Here is a 22947-nt window from a genome sequence, read left to right as displayed (position 1 = left end):
CAACCACCTATAGCCTCTGGGGGGGGATTACAAGTATTTGCTTGTCACTCCCACCATATCTGTGTAATAATATCGGGGGAGTGATTGAGTCGGAGCCTAGACACCAAACACAAACTATGTTCTAATGCTACAATAAACAGTTGAACGCGAGTTGTCTGACTGAACTTCAGTTGTGCACCTTAGCCACATTAAGTGTTTTGACCTTGTAATCAGTGATACAGGCCAAACCTGAGGGTACGCTGAGGCTAAAGGTAAATCTGACTGGCTACTGGCTTGTATGGCAGTAATATGAGAGCCATGTGGCCCGCTCAGTAGATCAGACATCATTACCTCTATGCCTTTCTAAAATAAGTGCTTTCCCATTTCAAACATATGACAAGCTGGAGAATATACCTTGTACATTCTACTACATTAATTAATACCACCAGTTGATGTTAGCAGATGTTAGTGACCACCAGCAGATGTTAAGGTCATATCTTCAGTTCTGTAACTTAGCCTCTTCAGTTGTTTACCTTAGCTTCATCATGTGTTTCGGCCTTTTAAACAAAAGAGACCCTCTTTCAGAGCCAGTGGCTGCCGCATTCTGCAGTGTGGGATATTTCTTTTATGGTCTGGCGCAAGGCTTGTCAATGGATCCCCAGATCTTTGAGCAACCTAATGGATGTTGAGAGAAAACCCTTGCAGCCAACTTCCACAGGGCAAACTATTACTTTTCAGCCTCTTTGGTCTGCCTCGAATTCCATGTCTGCATACCGCAGCCTTTTCCTCTCATTCGATTCATCAACATTATCCTCCCAGGGTACTTTTAATTCTACAAAGTAGATGTCGCGCAGGGTGGTGGACCAGAGTATCAAGTCAGGCAATTGAGTACCTGGATGTGTCTCCACCTATACCTACCTCGGGAGAGACTTTTTTTTTTTACAACCCGTGAGGATGTGTCCTAGTGGGCAGGATGGATCTTCGTACAATTTAGATGAAACACACTATTAAAAACATAACTAAGATTATTTTATATTCAATTTCTGCTAATAGATCCCTTTCACCTAAATCTTACACACTCAACCTTTACATGTGTAAAATATGTCTGAAGTGATGTGGAAATATGATTCATTTTCCCCACAATGCATTGTGGAAATACTATGATAATGCTGAAATTCTATTAGACTGGCTTATAAGATGTATCTTGAAAAGGGACAAGCTAACAATAAAAGCAGACATGCATGCAGACAGTATGGTGAGGCGCTCTGTTATGAGGGATCATTTACCTGTGGCTGCTGTATCTTGATCCCTGCCTTGGCGGTCTGCTTCAAGCCATTGGTACAAAGCTGAGGACGAGCCACATGCAGAAAAACATGGAGCAAAAAAACAAAGAAACAGTGTAATGTCAAAACAATGGCACACAGAGAAGCGCACAAAAAATGCATGAAATTGAGCAGAGATTAAACAGTACACATACTACTGATAGCACAACAGAGCACAGCACTGTATTTCAAACATAACACAAATGGGGCTCAAATGGAAGTATGAGCATTCTCAAAAAGGCCTTACAGCTTTTGGCAAATTTGACCAAATTTTAAAAATGCAGACATATGCAGTATGTTAGACACATTTTTTAATATGTAGCTTGGGGTTAATGGTATTGAGCAGCTCTTTGGAGTCAAATTAAGCAGGAGCATACATAAAGCAACAAACATTTCCAGTTCCAGCAAACCAACAAAGGCATAGTTAGACCACAGATCTGATACAACAAACTATGAATGAGACAGTGGGCATTGCTGATGCATGTGTATTTCTGCTTTAACTCTCAAATATGCGTCTGTTACCTCCTGACTTAATTATTGTCATTATTTTTTTATCTTGATGTTCCAGTAAGTCTGTGAAAAACCTGCTGTTAATCCAAAATTCTGCAGCACAAGTGCTGACATGAACTAGAAGAAGTCAAATCAAATCAAAATCTAATTGATTTCTCTGCATTGGATCCCTGTAAGATTCAGCAAAGATGTCAAAATCCTGTTCCTCACATACAAAGCCCTTAATGATTAAGCCCATTCATGTATTAAAGAGCCCATAGCACCGTATTATCCAGATAACTTCACTCTCAACATTATTAGTATCACTGATACAACTACTATTACTATTTTCATTATAAAAACCAGTCTTGCGGTGCTTCAATAGCCTATGATATCAACACAACTTTTCCTTCAGGCTGCAAGGAAGGCTATCCCACGACGTGAGATCCAGTTTTTGCTGCTTCATCCACCCGCATCACATCCCAATGCCCACATGACTGGACCTTTCACACTGGTTAGAGTTCAATTTCTGATGAGCACTTCCCTATACAGCGTGAAGGGAAGTGTCAAAGGACAAAGAAAGTAAGCAAGTGAGCAGTAAAATTTCCTGAAAGTTTACTAGGTCCTCTTACGTAACAGGGATCATACCACCGAATTATGCAACTACCTGGATGAAGGTACAGCACGTACTATCCTCCATACAGCAGATCAGCAACAAGGACAACCAGAGGACTTGCCCCTCTGAACAGTGAGACAAGATCTTCATGTTCTTCATGGAGGCAGCCATATCCTTTAAGCTCTCTCCTCCAAACCCAACACAGAAAAGCTACCAGGTCTAGGGTACCTTCAATGCTGGGATTTGGCAAAGCATACACACCAACTCAACATCTTAAAGCAGAAGTACCACCATTTTCAAGGCCTGCCACTACAGAACTTGGAGCAAGTCAGCCCTGTGCTGCTGATTGGTGCTGATAACAACCAATGGTTCATGCCAATGGAACCAGTCCACCTCTGTCTCTTGGGAGATTAAGTCCATTACAGGGTCTCGCCTGCAAATGCTTCACTTTCATGTAGAGATGCTGTGACTGATACATTTACCACCATGGCACTGTAAAGAATTCTGCATGACCAGTGAGTGCCAGGACTTTGCAGAGCTACTAGAAGCATGAGTTGTGTGGAAGGTTCTGTCAGCAAATATTGCAACAGGTGCATAGAGACTGCTTTCCGACAGAAGTCCAAAGGCATTTGACTTAGCAGTTGAGTTGCGACACACAGCTAATTCAAGTGACAGACTGTCACCAACTAAAACATTGGGTTGTTTTGTGCAACACTCATCTCGTCTGATAAAAGAAAGGGATGCAAATCCCACAAAGATCTGCACTGCCAATGTGAAGTCAATAATGCTGAAATAGCTGGGGATGCATTACATGGCAGCAGTTCTGTAAATTGAGTCACACATTCAGCACTTCAACACTAAATAACCACACTTACATCAAAGTGTAATATGAAAAATGGGCTTTAGCACAGGCTTTATTTGAGTGAAATGGGCAGTTTGGGATTTTTCCATATTTTAACGCCAACAAACCCTTCCTCAGAAATATAGACTATTCAGACAAATCTTAAGGAAATGTGTCTTCAACTGAGTCTAATAAATAACTGAATACTCCAAACATTCATGAACAATATAAATCAGATCATTTATTATCATTAATAAAAACAAACAAACAAGATTATATAATTTTTAAACAGTACAGTAATGTAAGTGTTGATAAACACCTGGCCAGCATTACTGTTAAGCTTACTTTGGCATCTGTATGTTGCCTGCACACAACAAACAATATATTGCTAATAATATAGCTAATAAACTAAAATATTTATTATTATCATCAACATTATCCAGTCAGTTTTTAAAGTGTAATGTTTGGCTATTTAAAAGTAATCTATGTAAGCAATTTTATTTCTTTGCCTTATAATGAAAGGTTAGTCAGTGAATTTGTGTTTCCTGTCATCATAAGCAGGTTATCTGTATGGGACTTATTGTGAAGGGTCACCGACGGAAGTTGTTCTGTTTGTGTGTGTGTGTGTGTGTGTGTGTGTGTCAGCTGCAGGAGCTGGTAAGATACAAAAAGTAAAGGATTTCTCCTCTCGCTGAGAACTCCTTTGATGGAGTTGGTTGTCCAGCGTTGGTGGAAATAAGTTACTTCAGTTGCATCTTCTTAACTAACATTTCAGTGGCTCGCACTCACGAAATGTGACTCATGAGAGATTTCACTGCGCGGCTCACACAGAAATTATGTGACTCAAGAGAGGCAGGACACCATAGTTAGTTCAAACTGCGGATATAGTAAAATCTGTTATTCACAACATCCCTGGTGATGACACTCCTAACATGCGACAGACACAAATATGAAGAAAAAAAAACTCTTGGGATGAAAAAGGAGTGCTATAGATGTAGAAGACACAGACAAGAGCCAATGCTGGGATCGATGTGAAATAACACATGAAATCTGCAACGGAACCTCCCAATGCATTCTGCATGCGTGGAAAGCAAACTGCAGAGAAAGTCCTGATCCAGTTCTCTTAAGTTTCTCTGCAGGTTACAGTTATAGAGGAAAGTGTCCTTTTTGAGATTGAAGGGATGTTGAACTCCAAACCCCCCTTACATTTCCTCTGATATACAGTAGGAGACCCAGATTCAGTGAACACTAACTCCCTGTTGCTGGGGCGACCAGACACACCATTTACCCAGGTCATCTCTTGGTATTGGTTCTGAGCCACATACTCTGGGCCACATACACACAGAGGAGGTACCTAAACAGCTCCTACATGCACAAAACACACACTCAGACTTCTCATTCTCTTTAAATGGAGCCAGTGCCTGCTGTGCTGAACTCTTCTGCCAATACCTGGCACTGGCTGGGAGAGAGCAGCATTCCATTCCTTGGCAAGAGGACAATTAAGTTGGATAGTGGAGATGTGGTTTTAACACCTTCTAATCTCTTAAAAATGATGAATTATCCTCAGATGATGTGGATCAGTCATAGGGATCAGTGCTGCAGCCAGACCAAGTCAGAATTAGAAAGGCGTGTGTGTGTGGCTCTGTTGGCCCTATTTGCTCTCTATCTACCAGACACAGGGTGCCACTGTGGTGATGACATAATTGTATCACGTTGTCAATCACTGCTTTATTCAAGAGGGCAGAAGAGAAAGGATGAAGGAGGGAGAAGGATAAAGGAGGAGGGAAAAGGGGGGAGAAGGAAGGAGAGGGAGAAAAAGGCTGGGGCAGATGGTAATAACGGTGGCCAACTCATTTTCATTCAGGCACATGGTATATCAACAGATTGTCAGATGCTGTTTATCTAATCCAAGGGTCGACAAGTAATTTTGGTCACGGGGCCGGTATTTTGCTTAAGCAGTAGATGGCAGACCAGAACATAATTATTGGCTATTTCAAGATATTAATTTACAAAATGCACCTACAATTTGTGACAGACTGTAGTCCACTGTGCAGTCAGAAACAAACAGATCCACAGATAAGATGTGTCTAGGTTTACGTAGCATCAAAAATAGGGCTAACAAAATCTATGTGACATGAGATCTTTATTCAATAATTGGCAATACTGACAACCTTCCCGAGATGAAAGGGTGTGTCATGTTGTATCACAGTTATAGTGACTAAAATGATCATGTTTATCCTTATTATTTTGGTTATGGTACATTTTTATTAAGTTTTATATAATTAATGTAATATTGTTTTTGTAAAAATAATAGTAGCATATAACACCATGTCAAATGGGCTACAATAAAACTGAATGAACCTGACTTTATTCTAATAACTCAAAGGGCACTCAGAGGGCGCATACCTCCACCAAGGCCCAACAGTTCTGGAATCTGCCCCTTGATCCAGAGCCGCACCAGTTTCATGTTAATACATCCAGTTGACTAACAGATAGACAGGCTAATAAAGTGAAACGTAACGACCCTGGTGGAAGTATATGACATAGCTTATTTCAGAATACTCCAATGGCATTAGTACCCCTCCTCAAATAAACCTACAAAATACTACGACTAAAGTTTAAGAAAATGGGTTTAATCTGCAGTGAAGCAATGTCTCTACAATCAACCGGATTCTGGTTATGTGCAGCAATTTTGTAGTCAATGCTTTTCATAAAAGGAAAGTGAATTTACTTTGTTACTGTTCAAATCTGTGGTTAGATACATGTTTTATTGATTAACTTAACTGGTGTTATTTTTTCAATAAATTTCATGTCAGTTAAACCAACTACACAATCTGCAGACCCAAGCTGAATGTTGTATGAATGTTATTGCTAGGGCTGCACCGTTTATCAAAAATCTATCGTCATTGCGATATCGACATGCGTGATAGATGGAAAGTGTTTCCATGCGCCACACATTCACGCTCTGCATGTCAATATATTTTGACAGATGGAGCCCTGCTGCCCTAATAATTAATTAATTAATTAAAGACATTCAGATAATTGAAGGGTTTTTTCCACCAGTGAACTGTTGCCAGAAGAAGAGAATAAAGAGAGAAAAGAGAGATTTCACTCTGCCTCCTCCGACTGGATTCTACTGTGGAAACTTGTAGTGATCACGTTTGTCCCAAGTCAAATTCATAACTATGAGCGGATGATTACATAAAAGAAATGTGAAGCTTATTTATGATCCCAGAACCTGAGGGGAATATAACAGCACACAGACAGCGCCAATTCTCTTGCGAGCAGCTGCCTGGCTGTTCACAGTGCATTTCTCAGCGCATTTCTCCGCGCCCACTATTGTATGCTCTGTTCAATGTAGGAGTTCAGGGGGAAATGATGATGGTCTTCACAAGTGACCAAACTACAGAAGCCTATTTTGCAATATTGAATGTCGCATGTTTTCCTAATATGGTGCAGCCCTAGTTGAGAATCAGAATCAGAAATACTTGATTAATCCCCAGAGGTCACAGAGCTCCTGTGCAAGCGATGAAAAGGCAGGTATAGCAGTAAAAGTAAGGGCTAAGCAAATAAATAAAAATACATCTGCAACATAGATCAACATGATATGTAAGATAAGTACACACAGTATACATGTTTAAGCTTATTTACCAGTTGTCATGATACAATTTAACATCAACAGGTAGGAATGATTTCCTGTGTCGTTCTGTCGAGCAGCGTGGGTGGATGGGTCTGTCACTGAACGAGCTGCAGAAGCTAATCAAGACATTATCGAGAGGATGTGAAGGAAAGTCCAATATTGTCCTTACTTTAGACAAAATGTTCCTCTCCATCACCGCTGTGATCTGACCTGCCCAGTGGGGGGAGGGGGGAAGAGCTGTATGCCTCCTTCACATTAGCATACAGCAGGTCTATTGTTCTTCCCTCTCTGGTGGGACAGCTCACAAATTGGGTGAAAGTGGGGAGTATAGAGTCCTGGTTGAAATAGTTGAAGTCACCCGAGATAACAATGAATGCACTTGGGTGTTGAGTCTGCAGCTATTGCAGAATGAACTGTTGCACAGGTAGTGCTTGGGTTAGCAGAGGGGGGAACATAAACTGCCACCATGATAATGTGAGAAAACTCCCTCGGCAGATAATATGGATGGAGTCCGTCAGCAAACAGTTCAGCATCCCGGCTGCAGATGCGGTCCTTCACCGTGATGTGCGCTGAGTTACACCACCGGCTATTCACAAGAACAGCAAGCCCCCCTACTTTGCATTTAGCGCTCCGGACACTGTCTCTGTCTGCGCGCACTGTGTGGAAGCCGGCGTTCCAGTTTAACATGTGATTTGTTGTCTTTATTCCAGATGTTGCTGGTCAGTTGCAGACTCGGTCGCAGATTCATCATTTTTCCCAAAGCGCCTGTGTGTGAGGTGCGGTGATACACTGAAGCTCTCAATGAAATAAACATCAAACAAAAACCCATCACGAGTTAATACATGTCTGTCCGTGTCAACCTCACATTAAACAACAATATAAATCATATGGGTAAAAAATAAATATAGTCCAAAAATCTTGGACGGGATTCAAAATGACGAGCTGAAGCAGTTTGAGCTTCCGGACTGATGACGATGTCATTACACCATGGAGCCACTGAGATGTTTTGTGTGCTTCTCCTGAATCAAGCGTTTTTTACTCTGTCAGGTGTATCACACCAGATGTGGTTTGAGGAAACACCCATTTCATCTGGCGATAGTCCGAACACAGAATAAACGCTGCATCTTTATTCACAGGCTTCACAAACTGATGACCATCGTTCATAGGAGACACAGGGAGTTATGGAGAATACACACGCGTGGCCAGCGTCACACAAAGTGCCTTTGTGGTGATCATTACAATGCGCACACCAAACACGTGTCACATGAAAACATCCCTCACATCAAGAAGGTGGAAGCTCACGCAGTGTCTTTGTGAGTTAACTTGATCATAGTGCTTTTGTGGGATGTGTTTAGCTTCATGTGTCCTCCAACTCTCCCTGCTGGTTAAAGTCAGCAGACGTGATTTTAAAAGATATGCTCGATGTTCTCCACGATGAGGTTCAGTCCTCGGAGAATGAAAACAACCCAAACGCTTGTCAGAAAACAGGTGTGTTTGTTTTTCATAGTTTCTGTATTGCAAGTGGCGTTTATCTGTGTGTAATCAACAGATGATCTGTCTGAACTGTGTCGAGTGTGTTGTCAATATGACACATCTGGCAAATCTGGAAAACAAACTAAGCGTCTTCACTGTCGAACAACGTGTTGTGTATTTGTTCTCTTCTCTCAGGTGACTACGTGCTTTGTTGGAGCTGTGTCAGTCGAAGGAGTAAATAAAGTACCCTGTGTAACTATACTAGGCAAATTATAATAACAATAATAGTATAATTCTTTTGTATCTTGTAGTTTCACGAACAATATGGTGTTGCAGGCAATTTAAAACGCTTCAGGAAACATTAAAAATAAAAGTGTCTACTCCCACGACGGGAGTAGATACGCTGTGCTCCACATAAAAATGTCTCCCAAAAAGGCGGTGACGCTGCCGACTACGCCACCGATCAAACTGAGGGACAGCATCACCTCTACGTTCTGATGATCGTTCTGATGACACAGATGCACACCTGCACACTCATCCTCACTAACAGGATTGCAGACAGGCTTGTGTTTGCCGATCACTTACTATTGTCGTTGTATTCTAACCATTCACACCTGGTGGTGGCAAAACCTATATATATGTGGCCTTTTCTGCTCTCTTGATTTGTAGCGAGCAGACAGACTGACTGACAGACAGAGAGAGATATATATAAATAAATAAATAGCAATAGATAATTAATAGTAGTATTTAGAGCAGGGAAATATTACAGACATAGGATAGACTAGTAATTAGTAGTACAGTCACTTTATATAGATATAATGAATATTTAGATATACTTAAAATGGACCCTAAACCTTCTTTCCAGATGAGTGACATTTGAAAAGGAAAAATCCAAGGACTGAGGAAGGTAAGCGATAAATGTGATTACACTGAATATTAGGGCGGATTTATTTATTCATGCACCTTCACTTGTAGGCCTATGTTTTTTTTCTTTGTCCTATGTTTATTTATTCTGCATCTGCCTTTTCTAATTTGTCCAGGTAATTTGTCCCAAAAGAGAGGCGCTCTGTTTATGTGGATCCTTTTGGGGCACAGAAGGAGGCATTACAAAAATGCAGTGCAGTGACCAGGTAGAGGGGGGGCAGTGGTGTGGTGGGGTTTCACAGATTTTTGAATGAAGTTTTATTCATTATTATTATGCTACGCAGGGCTTTCATGAGGCAGCGAGGCATCAACTGCTCCCACTGGTTTTGTGAGACTGTTACACATGCTCATCAAGAGGATGCCACATCATGTGGTGTTATTGTGTGTAAAGTAAGTGAATGTGCTTTGAATCAATCACTTCAAAAATAAATGGTTGGACCGTTTCTGCATCCATGTTTTCCACTCCAGTTAGCAGACATGATTTTAAATGAAGACGACTTGGACGTCATTTTTATTAAGCCTACTATCCTGTCTTAAAAAATGCAGATAGGTCAACGGCTGATCTAAGGAACAGGTTGGTGTCTTATTTGTTTTTATTAGTTATTGTAAAACAAGAGCTATTTATTTCAGAAAATAACATAACTATGATTTATGAACAGATGATTTGTCCGGCCTATGTCGAGTGTGTGGGGTGTATGACACAGATGTGCAATGGGTAAGGCAGATTTTAAGCACTTTCAGTTGATGCATGTCTTACTTATGGTACTGCCATACGTGTTAATATTTTCTCCACTTCCAGATTGCTTGAACACTGTGTGACAGTTGGTTTCACTTCAGCTGTGTTCGGCAACCACCGGTTGATGGTGACTTCTATTGCCCACTGTGCATCCAATAAACATGTAGAATGTACTGCAACTCCCTCCTAGCTGGTCTACCTGCTAGTGGCTATCCAACCACTGCAGCTCATCCAGAATGCGGCAGCTGGACTGGTCTTTGATTTACCTAAATTCACTCCACACCACTCTGACGATCTCATTACACCACGGAGCCACTGAGATGTTCGGTGGCTTGATTGATTTATATAAACGTCAAAAAAATAAAAGTGCCTTAATCCTATTATACCTTTTTTGTTTAGTTATTGAGAGAGAGAGAGAGAGAGAGAGAGAGAGAAATACCTTCACATTCAGACCAGGTAAAATCTTTGAAATGACATTGGAATCAAGAAAAAACATCATGGGGTCTATTAAGTTAAAGTTAAATGTAGTTGACATCTCACAAAGGAAGGCAACTAACAATGCAGTTCAACAAACGCACACAATCCTGCAATCCTGTTAGTGAAGATGAGTGCGCAGGTGTGCATTTGTGTTGTGTCTACACACTAAATAAAATGCCACTTGCATATTTTCAGATGAAAATCTCTGACAAGCCTCTAATTACTTGTGTTTGTACTCTTGCTTCACACCAACCAAGGTATCACTGAGCACACGAAACGCGCACTGATAGTAAACACGCACAATATTGGTGGCTTTTGCTTCTATATAGCAGTTTTTCGTGATGCCGTACATGTGGTAAACACACGGGTGCAGCTGTGTCCAAATGTGTGATGTATGAACGATAATTCCAAGTGTACAGTTAAGATGTGACTGTCACAAGTTAACCTGGGCGTATTCACTGAAACAATAACACGTGGTGAGTGGTTCACAGGCTCCACAGTCATCACAACATAGAGGTGATGCAGCGTGGGCAGCGTCGCCGCCTTTTCGTGAGATGTTTTTATGTGGAGCACAGCGTATCTACTCCCGTGGTGGGATTTTACTCACATTTAGCCTTAACTTTAGCCTTAACACTTGATTCAGGAGAAGTATACCAAACATCTCAGCAGCTCCGTGGTGTAATGAGATCGTCATCAGTCCAGAAGCTCAAAGTGCTTCAGCTCGTCATTTCGAATCCCATCCAAGATTTTTGGACTATATTTATGTTTTACCCATATGATTTATATTGTTGTTTAGTGATGTTGACACGGACAGACATGTATTAACTCGTGATGGGTTTTTGTTTGATGTTTATTTCCACGGGAGCTTCAGTGTATCACCGCACTTCACACACAGGCGCTTTGGGAAAAATGACAAATCTGCGACTGAGTCTGCAACCGACCAGCAACATCTGGAATAAAGACAACAAATCACCAGAAGCCATGATCCCCAGTTAAACTGGAACACCAGCTTCAGGGTCAATCAGCTGATCCCTGTTGTAAACAATGCAGGCAGCATGGAGTGCCTTCGCCGCTGTGCCTGCTTCGCGCATGCGCACCGTCCATGACTGCCATGACGGAGATCAGCACTACAGGCTTCCATTTGCAGACCATTGATCTACACCTTTTTCTGAGCTTTTTAGAGAAGTAACTGATGACAGAAACTAAGATAACCCTCACCACGCTAGATGATATCAACAATAGACACAATGAGATAGGAGATCATGGCATAAAAGCGCATTGTTGTGATGTCTGTGCACTGGGGATTTAGAGGGAAAATGCGTCCCATAAGTTCTTTTGTCTCAGTTAAGCTTTAGTCACTAACTAGTCCAGCATTCTTAACTCATGACACTGCAAGACAGAGAGGAGCTCCACTCAAACTTCATATATGTATCTCAGAAATGCCTGCCTGCCAGGCAAGTGTTTGATATTTCTATTTGTTAAATCACTCTAAAGCATGTGAGTAGTGATATTATGTTTCCCTTATTGTTAATCTAATATCGTCTATTACAGTGTCTTACTCCAGCGATTTCAAAATTTATGAAAAACTCATAATAAAAAACTATTTGTAGAGCACCTTTCTACAGAAAATGCAGCTCAAAGTGCTTTACATATATATATAGAGAGAGAGAGATAAAAAATGTAATATAAACCAAATTGCTCAGACAAACACTACAGAAGTCTCCGGAGTATTCAAGCAAAGTTAACAGCACGTTGACACCAGCATCGGCCCTTATCACCAAAAGCTCTTTTGACATTCTCATTCAAGTCTTCTACGTTTATAGCACTTCTTTCTCATACTAAAATATTGTTTTCTTTTATTGTTTTTGTGTCTTACATGTTTTGAAACGTCATCAACACACCCACTCGTACATGGTCAATCCTAAGGAGGATTTCCTGCTGTGTTCTCCCATTATTTATTTATATATGAAACGTAGGGCCAGGCAGTGCACAGATTGGTTTGAATGGTCTTTCAGTCCTGAGTGACTGCTCTGTCGACCAGTAGGTGGTGCTTGGCTCCTCTGGTGTTACTACCAACTCCTTTGTGGGCCCAGCTCATGTATTAAGAGCTGTCAGTCTTTGTTTGGCAGTCTCCAGTGCCTCAGCTTTGGAGAGTGTGTTGTAGTCTTGATACCCTTTCGTCATCCCTCCTTTCTGCTGTTCTGATAGTTGACTAACTTCTGCAGTTCTGAGATTTGAATAACTTCTTCTCTGGTATTGCTGCTGCTATAGTGTCCGCTATAGCAAACCTGGAGGTTTGGTAATCAGCCACTGGGGTTCAAGGTTTCCAGACACCACTGAAATCGCTTCGCTCTGAGAGGTGTGTGTGTGTGTGTGTGTGTGTGTGTGTGCGTGCGTGCGTGTGTGCGAGACAGTGATGGCAGTGTGAGGCAAATGAGAGGAGGGTTCAATCCTTTAAAACTTGGAAATCCTTTATGTTGCATCAATAATTAAATGCTTTCAATGCATATTATGTCACTATGTAAAACTGTATAGTTATGTCTGCAATTATAATGAGGAGGACAACTCGCTCACATTTTTCTTTTCTCCTTTACTGTCACATTTTACCCTTCTGTCTGCTGGGCACAAAAAAAATCCAAGCCACTGGTTCAGTAATAGCTGCCAAGTTACACTAATCTGCCTTGACAGTGGACATCAATGCCTGAATTACATAACCTGATGTTATCTGTGGAGCACAGAGGATTTTGTCTGGGACAGGAATGACTGTGACTTTGCTCAGTCGCAAACGCAAAATCAGAGCTGACTAACTAGTGATGTCGACTATAGCTGATTTCAGTCATTTTAAATTTGATCCAATGTGTCGTTGAGATTTTGGGGTTTGCAAGGAGGGTAAATTAATAGAAAAAAATGAGCCTATATTATCAGCCACAGGCCACACACATGCACCAACATTGCAGCTTTCATTTTCACTTGAAAGGAGTTTCTATATCACTCTAGGTTGTCTAAGTACATGTCATTCTTGGTAACAAGATGATTCAACAATTGAATACACACACCCACACATATATTTATATAAATATATATATATACATGTGCATATCTAGGTGTCAGCTAGAGAGAGAGAAAGAGAGATCAATGTGAGACAGCAGAGTCAGGATGGATTGGTTCCTAGGTAAATTATTCATAATTGAATAAATTCGCACAAAAAACAAAAACTGTATTATGTTAGTGTGGTTCCATCGATTTCTTGAAAATGCCTACTTTAACTATAGAGTCTAAGCATATAGCAAGTTGGAGGACACTAATCAACAACAATAATTATTATCATTATTATTAGTAGTGTTATTGTTCTTATATTATTATGGTATTATGGTTTATAAATATTTATAAAAGGGCAATTTTTGTTCACAGAACTAGAGAGTCCGTTTTATGTATTGTTTTGGTTGTGTGTGGTTTATATTATTTATGTATTATTTATTTAGATAATTTAATATTTTTAGTTCCAATTCTAACATCGAACTGAATATTCTTTAGAATAAAGTACACTGCTCTTTGAGAGGGTTGATTTGAAATGTTTAAAATGGTTTCACAATGACAATGATATAATTTACCGCAATAATTGAATGGACAAAATATCAAAATGTGTGATTGTGACAGGCCTACCTAATAATTTAGAGGTTTCCTAGCACAGTTTAAAGCTTTGGTTCCCTAAGAATTTCTTTCATATCAGAGCAAAATTGGTATTGCGCAACGAAATATCCTAAACTGAATCGATACTGAATCAAATCTGAAATTGAATTGAATCAACACCTTATGAATCGGAATCAAATCAATTTGGGACAATAGTGGTTATACCCAGCCCTTGTTTACAAATTACCAATATATATGGAAACTGTCAAGAAAAGGTATAATAAGTGTATTATTGCAGTGTGAAACATTTTGAGTGCACCTAAATGAAAAAGTTAGGCACACCAATGCAACCAATGTAAAAGGGTTAGCAATTTAGAGGTACTTCTACTTTACTTGAGTAGTGTATTTGCTGCTACTTTATACTTCTACTCCTCTACACTTACTTTTCAATCAACTGTATTGTATATACTAGGGCTTGACAATATTATGATAACATGCAACATGCAATAACGTTAAATATCATGATTACGATATGATCATGATGTCATTTGCATTGTGCGCTGCATCAAACAAAACGGAGCGGGCCGCCATCTCCTCCAGCTCCACATACCTCTACATTACATTTAGTTTAAAGTGTTGTCTGTTTTAATCCAGACTGAGTTTACACATGTCTGTGTGTGTGTAAGGGGGAGAGAGAGGAAGCGAGAGAGCGAGAGGGAAATCAAAGTATCGATCATTATGTGATGATCAGTGTTGATATTGTGGCAATTTTCATTCTCATTGGCTGTTCGTGTTGTCTGTCAAAACATGGATGGAATGAGTTCTATGAATGTTGTATGGAACATGTCTAAAATTTGGTTATATCGCAATAATTATCGCCCTGCCCTACTGACGTGGTGAAGACAAGGAAGGAGACAAAGTGAAAGAAAGACATCAACACCGGAGGCCACAACAAAGGCAAGCGGAAGATAATTGTAAATCAATGAACAAAAGTTTGGAAAGATAGTAGGGAAGTATTTGACATGGAGTAGTTTAGCTGATGGCAGTCATCACTTGTTTACCCAGCGTTATCACAAAGACCAGAGGTCAGTGAATGATTTGGAACTCAAAGTCCAATTAACCTACCAACTCATGCATGCTGTGCTAGCAGTGTGTGAGTGAGTGCAATTTGACAGTGTCTGCTGGATGTGAATTTAAACTTTAAATGTCAGTGTGTTGGCTCATTTCCAATGGTCCCAAATGAGTTAAAACAATCAGCTAATACAGGCTTAAGGACGTATTATTCAAACAGGCAAGTGTTTGCATGAACAATAGTGATGTCCTGAACATAAAGAATGGTTTCTCACAGTGAACAACTTGCCTCAAACAAGCGCAAGCTCCGCTAACATCACACAAACATTTATCAAATACAACCTCAGATATAAAAAGAGGTGACATTATCTACCAACTTGAGTTGAAACAGACTCTATTCATGGCGTGTCATCAGTCTTCAGGTGAAACTTCAAATCCAGAAGAGACAAGATAGTATATAGAGCTTATACACAGTATGAGAAGACAACGTTAAGTCTGCAGCCTGCATTACAACATCTGTAAAACTCTGTTGATTATGATGAGCCGGAAAATAAATCATGAATGAATGCATTTCAGCTGCATGATGCTCAGGCTGCATGTGTTTATGAGGTATAATCCAGTGTCGGAGTATCCAGCATTTTATAACACTGAGGTGAGGGCATGGTGGTAGTCAGCTGGGCTTCAGTAGTCAGTGCCATGCAGCCTCTAATCTGACATAAGAGGCCTTAGTTACTGCTGTTATGTAAGGAGGTTTATGGCCTGCCTGACATAACACTACACTACACGCTGTTCCAGACATGTAGATAATGTGTGTCCCTGGGAAGTCTGATATATAATGTTATGGCATTTATTTCAGCAATCAATGAAAATTAAGACAGATGGTGAATGTCCTGCATTTATCCGACACATTCATCTCACTACAACCATTCAGTTAGGACAACATGTGATATGCAATAACGTTTTTTAATATAGCGATGACAATATGACAACATAAACAGTCCCTGGCTACTGACGCAGAGACCACTGACAGCTCCACAGCCTGGAGAAAGCTCACAGCCCGGCCGCAGCGCCACCAAGTCTGGGGCAGACACCCAGGGAGCCATGCACAGCTCCACTAAGTCCATCTATACTGTTCACCTGGGGTCTTTTCATACATGTTATACTGATTTTAGTGGCTCTGTCAGTAATTTACTGCTCCTCTCTGTGTCTCTGTCGTTCGCGCAGTGCACTGCGACAAAACACTGCGACAACCGTGTCGAGCCGTCATCTCCTCCGGCTCCATGCATTGACCGAGTTTACAAAGTCTGTTGTTTTTAACCAGTCTGAGTTTGTGTGTGTGAGAGAGACAGAGAGAGAGAGAGGAAAAGAACGAGCAGGATGGCTGATGAATGCACTGCTCTGAAGAAAGATTTAACTCATTGAGAAAAGTATTGATCATTATGTGATGATCAGTGTCGATATTGTGATGTCATTTCAAACAAATCAACTTTTAAATAACCATTTTTGCACATTTGTGTTTATGTACAAACATTTTTTTTTTATGCACAAAACAGATTTTACTTGCTCGTGCAATCATCCTGTGACACTGCACTTTACTTCATACAAACCACTACAGTGAAAAGGTGTATATAATGTACATACTCAGCATTTTTTTAATTTAATTAAATTCTATTGCCTTTTTATATTTCTTTATTCTCTTGTCTAACTCATGTGCCTGCTGCTGCAACGACTGAATTTTCCTGGCGTGTGGATCAACACATTTTTATCTTATCTTAACTTAAATCAGTGCCACTGCACTGAGGCGCATTACTCCGCAGGTCAACCACTGACTCTGCTCCTCTGATGATTTCTTATCATCACACTTAAAACTGATCTTTATGAAAACCTGCTGAATTCATATTTATGTTCCTGGATAAATGGAGAGATGCTTCTTCTGTGACACTGAAGTTAAAACACTGTGTTACATCATGATTTGTGGGATGAACCTCTGTCTGCAGGAGTGTGTGTGTGTGTTAGTAAACTCAGTCCTGTACGTGTCCTAATAACTTGTGATCATGGAAGCAGACTCTGACAGAGACTCTGACACAGGCCGGCCGGAAGCAGCGCTGGTTAAAATTATTCAGCGGTGGAAAATCGCTAAATCATTGAATGTAGTAGGCAACATGATTATGTTCAGTCATTGCAGTTGTCCACCTCGATGCAGGAGCCGCCAAAACATTAGCATGTGTGTTGCTGCTCCTCCTACATTCTGGGCTGTGTGTCAACCTAACCTGACGTGGTTGCAACTCTTTTATAGCAATATGATAGGTTCGGTGCAGTTCTATTCTCAATATCATTGGGTTTGTGTTGTCTGTCAAAAAATGGATGCTATGAGTTCTATCGACATGTCTTAAATGTCCCTACCTGTTTGTGTGGATTTTGAAGTACATATATAAATATATATATATATTTGTGGTTGTAAGAGGTTCCCAAGTCCTGACAACCAAGCCTGTGGATCTGTACATCTGAGAATGCCATACAATACCTTCTTGACACTCAAGGGTTCATATGTAAGTGTAGCACCCACCCCTAGTGTGTGTTTGCAACTGGTTGTAACATTCAAGTGATGTGTTCAGTGTAGCTACAAGAAACTGTCCAAATGGATTACTCTAACAAGCTTAACAGCACTCTGGACAAGCTAACAAAGCGAGAGGCAGTGAGCTGGGGACAAAATGCAGAGAGATGGATGTAATCACTGTAGGGGGGGAGAGGGGGAACCAATGAGCGAGAGAGAAAGAAAGAAAGAAAGAACTTTTCTAGTTACAGCACTTCGCTCGCACAACACGTGGGCTGGAGGCTAAAACCACCTCATTCACATGAATTTATCTTATCGAAAACCCAGATGTTACAAAGAAAAAGGCGGTTTCAATGAAAAAACTGTCCCTTGATGCTTTCTTTACTGAGCTTTTCAGGGGCAGATGCAGGAATTTTCTTTCCACTTATTTTGACATTGCGAAATTGGATGTTCTCAGAATAATTAGTGGATTTTAATGAAACTAATAAAGCATGTTAAGGGGATTGATATTTATGAATGTGTGCAGTTTTGTGAAGAACCTAATCAAAATTGGATCTGGTTCATGTAAATGTGGTTTTATGAGGGAACTGTTGGCCTTGGCAGGGGTATGCAATCTTGTTCTTGACACATTTTCTGATCCACAAACTTGGACACAACATCGTTGTTGTAGCCTGTTTTTATAAAGCATAGTAACAGCTAATGAAACAGCGGCTGGAAGTAACAGTTCCTCAGCTATGCTTAATGGCTTTTTGGCTTTAGCCACAAGCGAAGAAACCACATAAGAAGCCTTGAGTGCTTTGGCTGATGTTGTGGAGACTTTTCGCATCGTTACTCGGGATGCTCTGAAGTCAGACACTTTTCTCTTGAAAACCTCTGGTGGCTTACCGACATGGCACTGATGTTTTGTGCTGAGATGTCGTTGCAGGTGCGCTGGCTTCATGCGACTGAATCCTTCCAAAGCTTTGTGCACAAATGCACAATTGATTCAATTGCAGCTCCTAAATCCCATTCAAACATTTTTTTTCCTGATACTCTTTGTTCACAGTGAAACAACATCATCATGAACATGGCTTGAGAAACGACTAACAACGAAAATAGGAATATTGACTATAGAATGTGGTTTATTGGACTTACATTTACATTTTTATTAAACTTACAATTATCTTATGCTGATGTGTTTTTCTTGTCTGATATTAAAAAATTTTTTTAAAATCTGAAGTACCCCCTGCAAGTACGCCTCGGGGTTTGAGAATCACTGATCTATTGTATTTAGTATCGTCTGTTATAAATAAAGTTGATCTTCTACATTAACAGAACACCCGAAAACAAGGTTTCACTCTCAGTAACCAACACTCAAGAACACAATGCAGTGTATAATTCATATAAACATCCCTCACATATTTTAGGATCTCTATAGCAATCGTCACAGCTCACTGTCAACACTCACACACACAAAGAGAGAGAGAGAGAGATTGATCACTCTTCTGAACTTTGTACCAGAGCTTGAGTAACATAGGCAGAATCTACCAGTCTGAGTTGACATTTCAACAACTCAGCACGCAACCACTTCCCGAGGGTAAAGCTTGGGCTGTAAGGGAACAAAACTCAGCCGATGAGTTCATGTATCTGGTGACGTGCTGCAACACCACAGCTGTAGTGGCAGCTGACTGATGCCATCCTAGAGGAGACACTGGGAAAAGGGCCTCTGATTTGTGCAGGAGGACTGAACCCTCTGCATAAACACAACAATCCTATAAGAGCTGCAGATTTCAATCTGAGGTCAAACTGCTGTAAAAAAAAAACGTCTTCCTCGGTGACAGAATGGCCCCCTACACATTTGAGAGCCTTAACTGCAACCCTGCCTATTATCAGCAAGCATCAAAGAACACATCAGACTGAATGAAAAGTACAGGGGGATTCGGTTTCCATGGTTCATGGAGTAGAATGTGGCTCAGTCTTCTACAAGAGACTGCGTCGTTATGTGTCCAAAGATCATCTCAAACTATGTTTATTCAGAAAATAGTCGATAAAACCGACAGAACAGTTACAGAGCACAGATCAAAGCACACTTTGATCTGATTAGGATGCTGGTAGAAGCTCATCTGCTTTAGTGACAGCAGTTCACGGCGAGCCTATATAAAATAACTTTCCATTCCTCTTTTTCTTTAATATGATGATGTCTCTTAAATGATCTCTCTGTATTCAATGTGCATGTACGAGACACCCTAAATAACAAACAGCCCGAAATGTGTTGAGCTGGAGGAATGCTGAGATGTACAGGTTTTCAAAATCCAGTGAGATGACACAAAGTGAAAAGCTCATACCTGTTAACTCGTCTGGCTCCAGTCCAGTCTCTGTGTCTATCCCACAGACAACAAAGTAATGGGCGAAGCGACAGGGCACCGCGCCGGACGCCGCGGAGCTCACGCTCATCTCGGCTTCGTGTGCAGCGCTGTCCCGCTTCTAACTCTCAAAAACACATCTCCGGAGGAAGGACGCGCGCTACAATGCTATGATCATCCAAACTGCTCTTCTTAGCTGATTCTAAGGTTCGGGAACAAGCCGGAATTTCTTTTTGAAAGCTGGTCTAGGAATAGTGTTCTTTCCTTGAGCCGTGTAAAGCGACGCTTCCAGACTCTCCACTGATCCAGCTGAAGGCAGGAGAGAGCTCCGCCCTGCGCCGGGAGGAGCCGCCTGGCACCGGGCGGGATTTTTCAAATCAGCGTCCCCCACCATTCACTTCCATCAGTCTGTTGGAAGATGGGAACCACAGATCTCTAAAGGAACCACCTTTATCTGATGTTCCACCGGGTCCTTTTCTATTTTTCTCTCTTGGATTTGCAGCTTTATATGGATTCATTCTTAATCTGATTTTTAATTTGAATTACAGCTCGTACTGTTGTAACACCAGAAAAAAGATTCACATTTCAGGTCTGCTTAGTTTCATTGTAACTTTCTGTATCTTAGAGTTGTGCTGTGGACACGGGTGTATTCTCTCTAAATGTAATGATCAGTATTGTTTTGTGGAAAAAATAGTGCCAGTTTTATTTATGTGCAGGTGCTATTTATTAAGTGTAAACCTCACTAGGCCTCTAAATGTTCCCTCTCTGGCGGTACAGTGGTTCACACTGCTGCTAGCAACACATTGTTACCTCACAGCACAAGGTTTCTCTGTTTGAAGTATTTCCAAAATCAATAGTATATGTTAGTAGGGATATTGATTCTTGCACCTAAGAAATCTAGTTATGATCATAATCCTATGTCAGCTGCTCGCACAATCACGAACCACGACTACGCTCCACGGTCAACATCCACGAGTGGATTTACGATCCACCATCACTATCCACAAAATGGCAGCAGCAGCGATCCTGGATCTGCAAATGATGACGCACAAGGACTGTAGGGAAGAATGCAAGTCAGTATTATGTCTCATCAAGACATTAATGCGATGAGGAGAGGAAAGAGAGGCTCCATGTGTCCTTAATGAACAATCTAGGCCTATGGTCCAAAAACGGAACCAGCTCTAACTACAAGCTTTAATAAAAAGCCTTGAAGATTAGATTTTGACAGCACAGTTAATCAACCAAGAGCTCTGGTCTACTCTCAGCCGTGCTTTCTGAACCTGGAACCCTAGAAACTCTAGAAATGCAGCTGAATCATCAGAAAAGATGGAGCAAATAAAAGATTTACATTGAAATATACTCCAAAGTGGTAAGTAGGCTGATTTTCATATCTTTTAAATAAAACAGGTATACACCTTTTTTTAATTTCTGAAGTGAACTTGAAATTCTAGTATTTTTGCTCTCAAATACATTGAATCAGCGCAATTTGCCTCATTTTGTTTTTGTTATTTCTCCTTTTCTTCTGTTTTCTTCCAGTCAAATCCTTTATTTGCTATATTTTCCTTCCCTAACTCTCTGTTGATCCTGTCTTTAAAAAAATCTTCTTTTAATTCTGACTGTGTACTGAGTTTCTCTGTCTGCTTTGTGATGCTCTCTGTTCCTCATTTTTGTGTGTCTATGTACCTTCACCATTATGTGTGTGTATGTTCACTCTACTAAACCCTGATAGAGTTGATGACTATCAATTCACAAAAGCAGTAAAAAGACAGAAAATGCTGGTGCCACATATTTTGTATTTATGTGTAGAAAAACTAATGGTCTATTTCTATATTTCCCAAAATGTGCCTGGGTGTCCTCCATTCCTCCAAACTGTCCAGCCTCCACAGTTTCCCATGAGGCTTCAAGCAGATATAATAAAACTCAGTAGAGATGGAATTCTTCTTTGCTGTTGAACCATGTTTCATATTTCATTCATAGAGATTGGTATTTGTATTTTCTGTACATCTGTTGTAGCGTTATGATGAATATACACTCGTATAGCACCAGCTCCTGTCTGAGCCAATTTACAAGGACGATCAGGCAATATGAAATAAATTAACCATGTGGATTTATAGCCTGCAGGGCAGAGGAGGAGGAGAGAGGGGAAACACTGAAAAAGGACTGGACTGAAGCTACGCAGGCCAGTATTTATAAACCTAATTTTATTATATTCCTAAGTGGTCTTCATGACACAACCCAACACAACACACTGTTGTTTATACCACAGCTTTGTTTTTACATCTTAGTGAGTAATATTACTGTAATGTGCAGTACACACTATTCATTGACCTAAAGCGTCAGAGACACCACTGGATGAATACTATATAGGGATAGTATGTACAGGAACTTTTTGTCACGTTAATGTGGCATTGGTTTAGATATGTGGGGTAAGAAAAAACTGTTACAGCCTACAATCCCTAAATACTGCATTATCATGTCGTCAAAACAATATTGTGCTAATAATAAAGCCTTATCTGTGTTTGTTTTGTCTTCAGAGACTTATAGCTTCAAGGTTCTGGGACATAAATGGCACAGTAAGACGTCTTTATAATGTACAAAAACATGTTGGTCTGGGAAGGAGGCTGGGTAGAAACACATAGTCATTTCCCGTCACAGGATAGACATACAGGACTCAATCCTTCACATATAAACTAGGTAAACAAAGCACTGGGAAATGCTCACTCTGTTGTCATCTTCAATGATGAGCATGTACTACTGGTCTGTAAATATGTGAGAAGGAGAGAAAGGAATTGTCATCTGCATTAAAGGTCAAGATTTAGGTGAAAGGGATCTATTGGCAGAAATTGAATGTAG

General features: G+C 40.5%; 1 protein-coding gene and 1 long non-coding RNA gene across 8 annotated transcripts in view; one reads left to right on the top strand and one right to left on the bottom strand.

Annotated features, from left to right (window-relative positions):
* LOC109637510 (DENN/MADD domain containing 5B) overlaps nt 1–21407 on the bottom strand; it is a 58647-nt gene extending 37240 nt beyond the window's left edge. Inside the window, exons 1-2 of one of the 4 annotated variants that reach the window (XM_069519513.1) lie at nt 20077–21406; nt 1266–1325 (exon numbers count right to left, since the gene is read on the bottom strand). In XM_069519513.1, the coding sequence (XP_069375614.1) occupies nt 1266–1325; nt 20077–20185 (169 nt within the window). In that variant the 5' untranslated portion in view covers nt 20186–21406. Of the gene's footprint in view, nt 1–1265; nt 1326–20076 lie in introns of all 4 variants that reach the window. The other 3 variants (XM_020099915.2, XM_069519514.1, XM_069519515.1) reach the window with 3 other exon arrangements.
* Nucleotides 9038–11095, top strand: LOC109637513 (uncharacterized). Of its 4 annotated transcripts, XR_002203277.2 has the most exons (6): nt 9038–9267; nt 9401–9490; nt 9569–9674; nt 9753–9858; nt 9944–9999; nt 10084–11095. It is a non-coding gene; the product is annotated as an uncharacterized lncRNA (long non-coding RNA). The 4 variants fall into 4 exon arrangements; XR_011240103.1 differs by having other exon boundaries at nt 9753–11095; XR_011240102.1 differs by having other exon boundaries at nt 9569–9999.
* Nucleotides 21408–22947: the final 1540 nt, after the last annotated feature.

Source organism: Paralichthys olivaceus, chromosome 23 (assembly GCF_024713975.1).
Source record: "Paralichthys olivaceus isolate ysfri-2021 chromosome 23, ASM2471397v2, whole genome shotgun sequence".
Taxonomy (NCBI): Eukaryota; Metazoa; Chordata; class Actinopteri; order Pleuronectiformes; family Paralichthyidae; genus Paralichthys; species Paralichthys olivaceus.
Note: the sequence above shows the minus strand (reverse complement) of the source record. Positions and strands in the feature narration are given on the sequence as shown.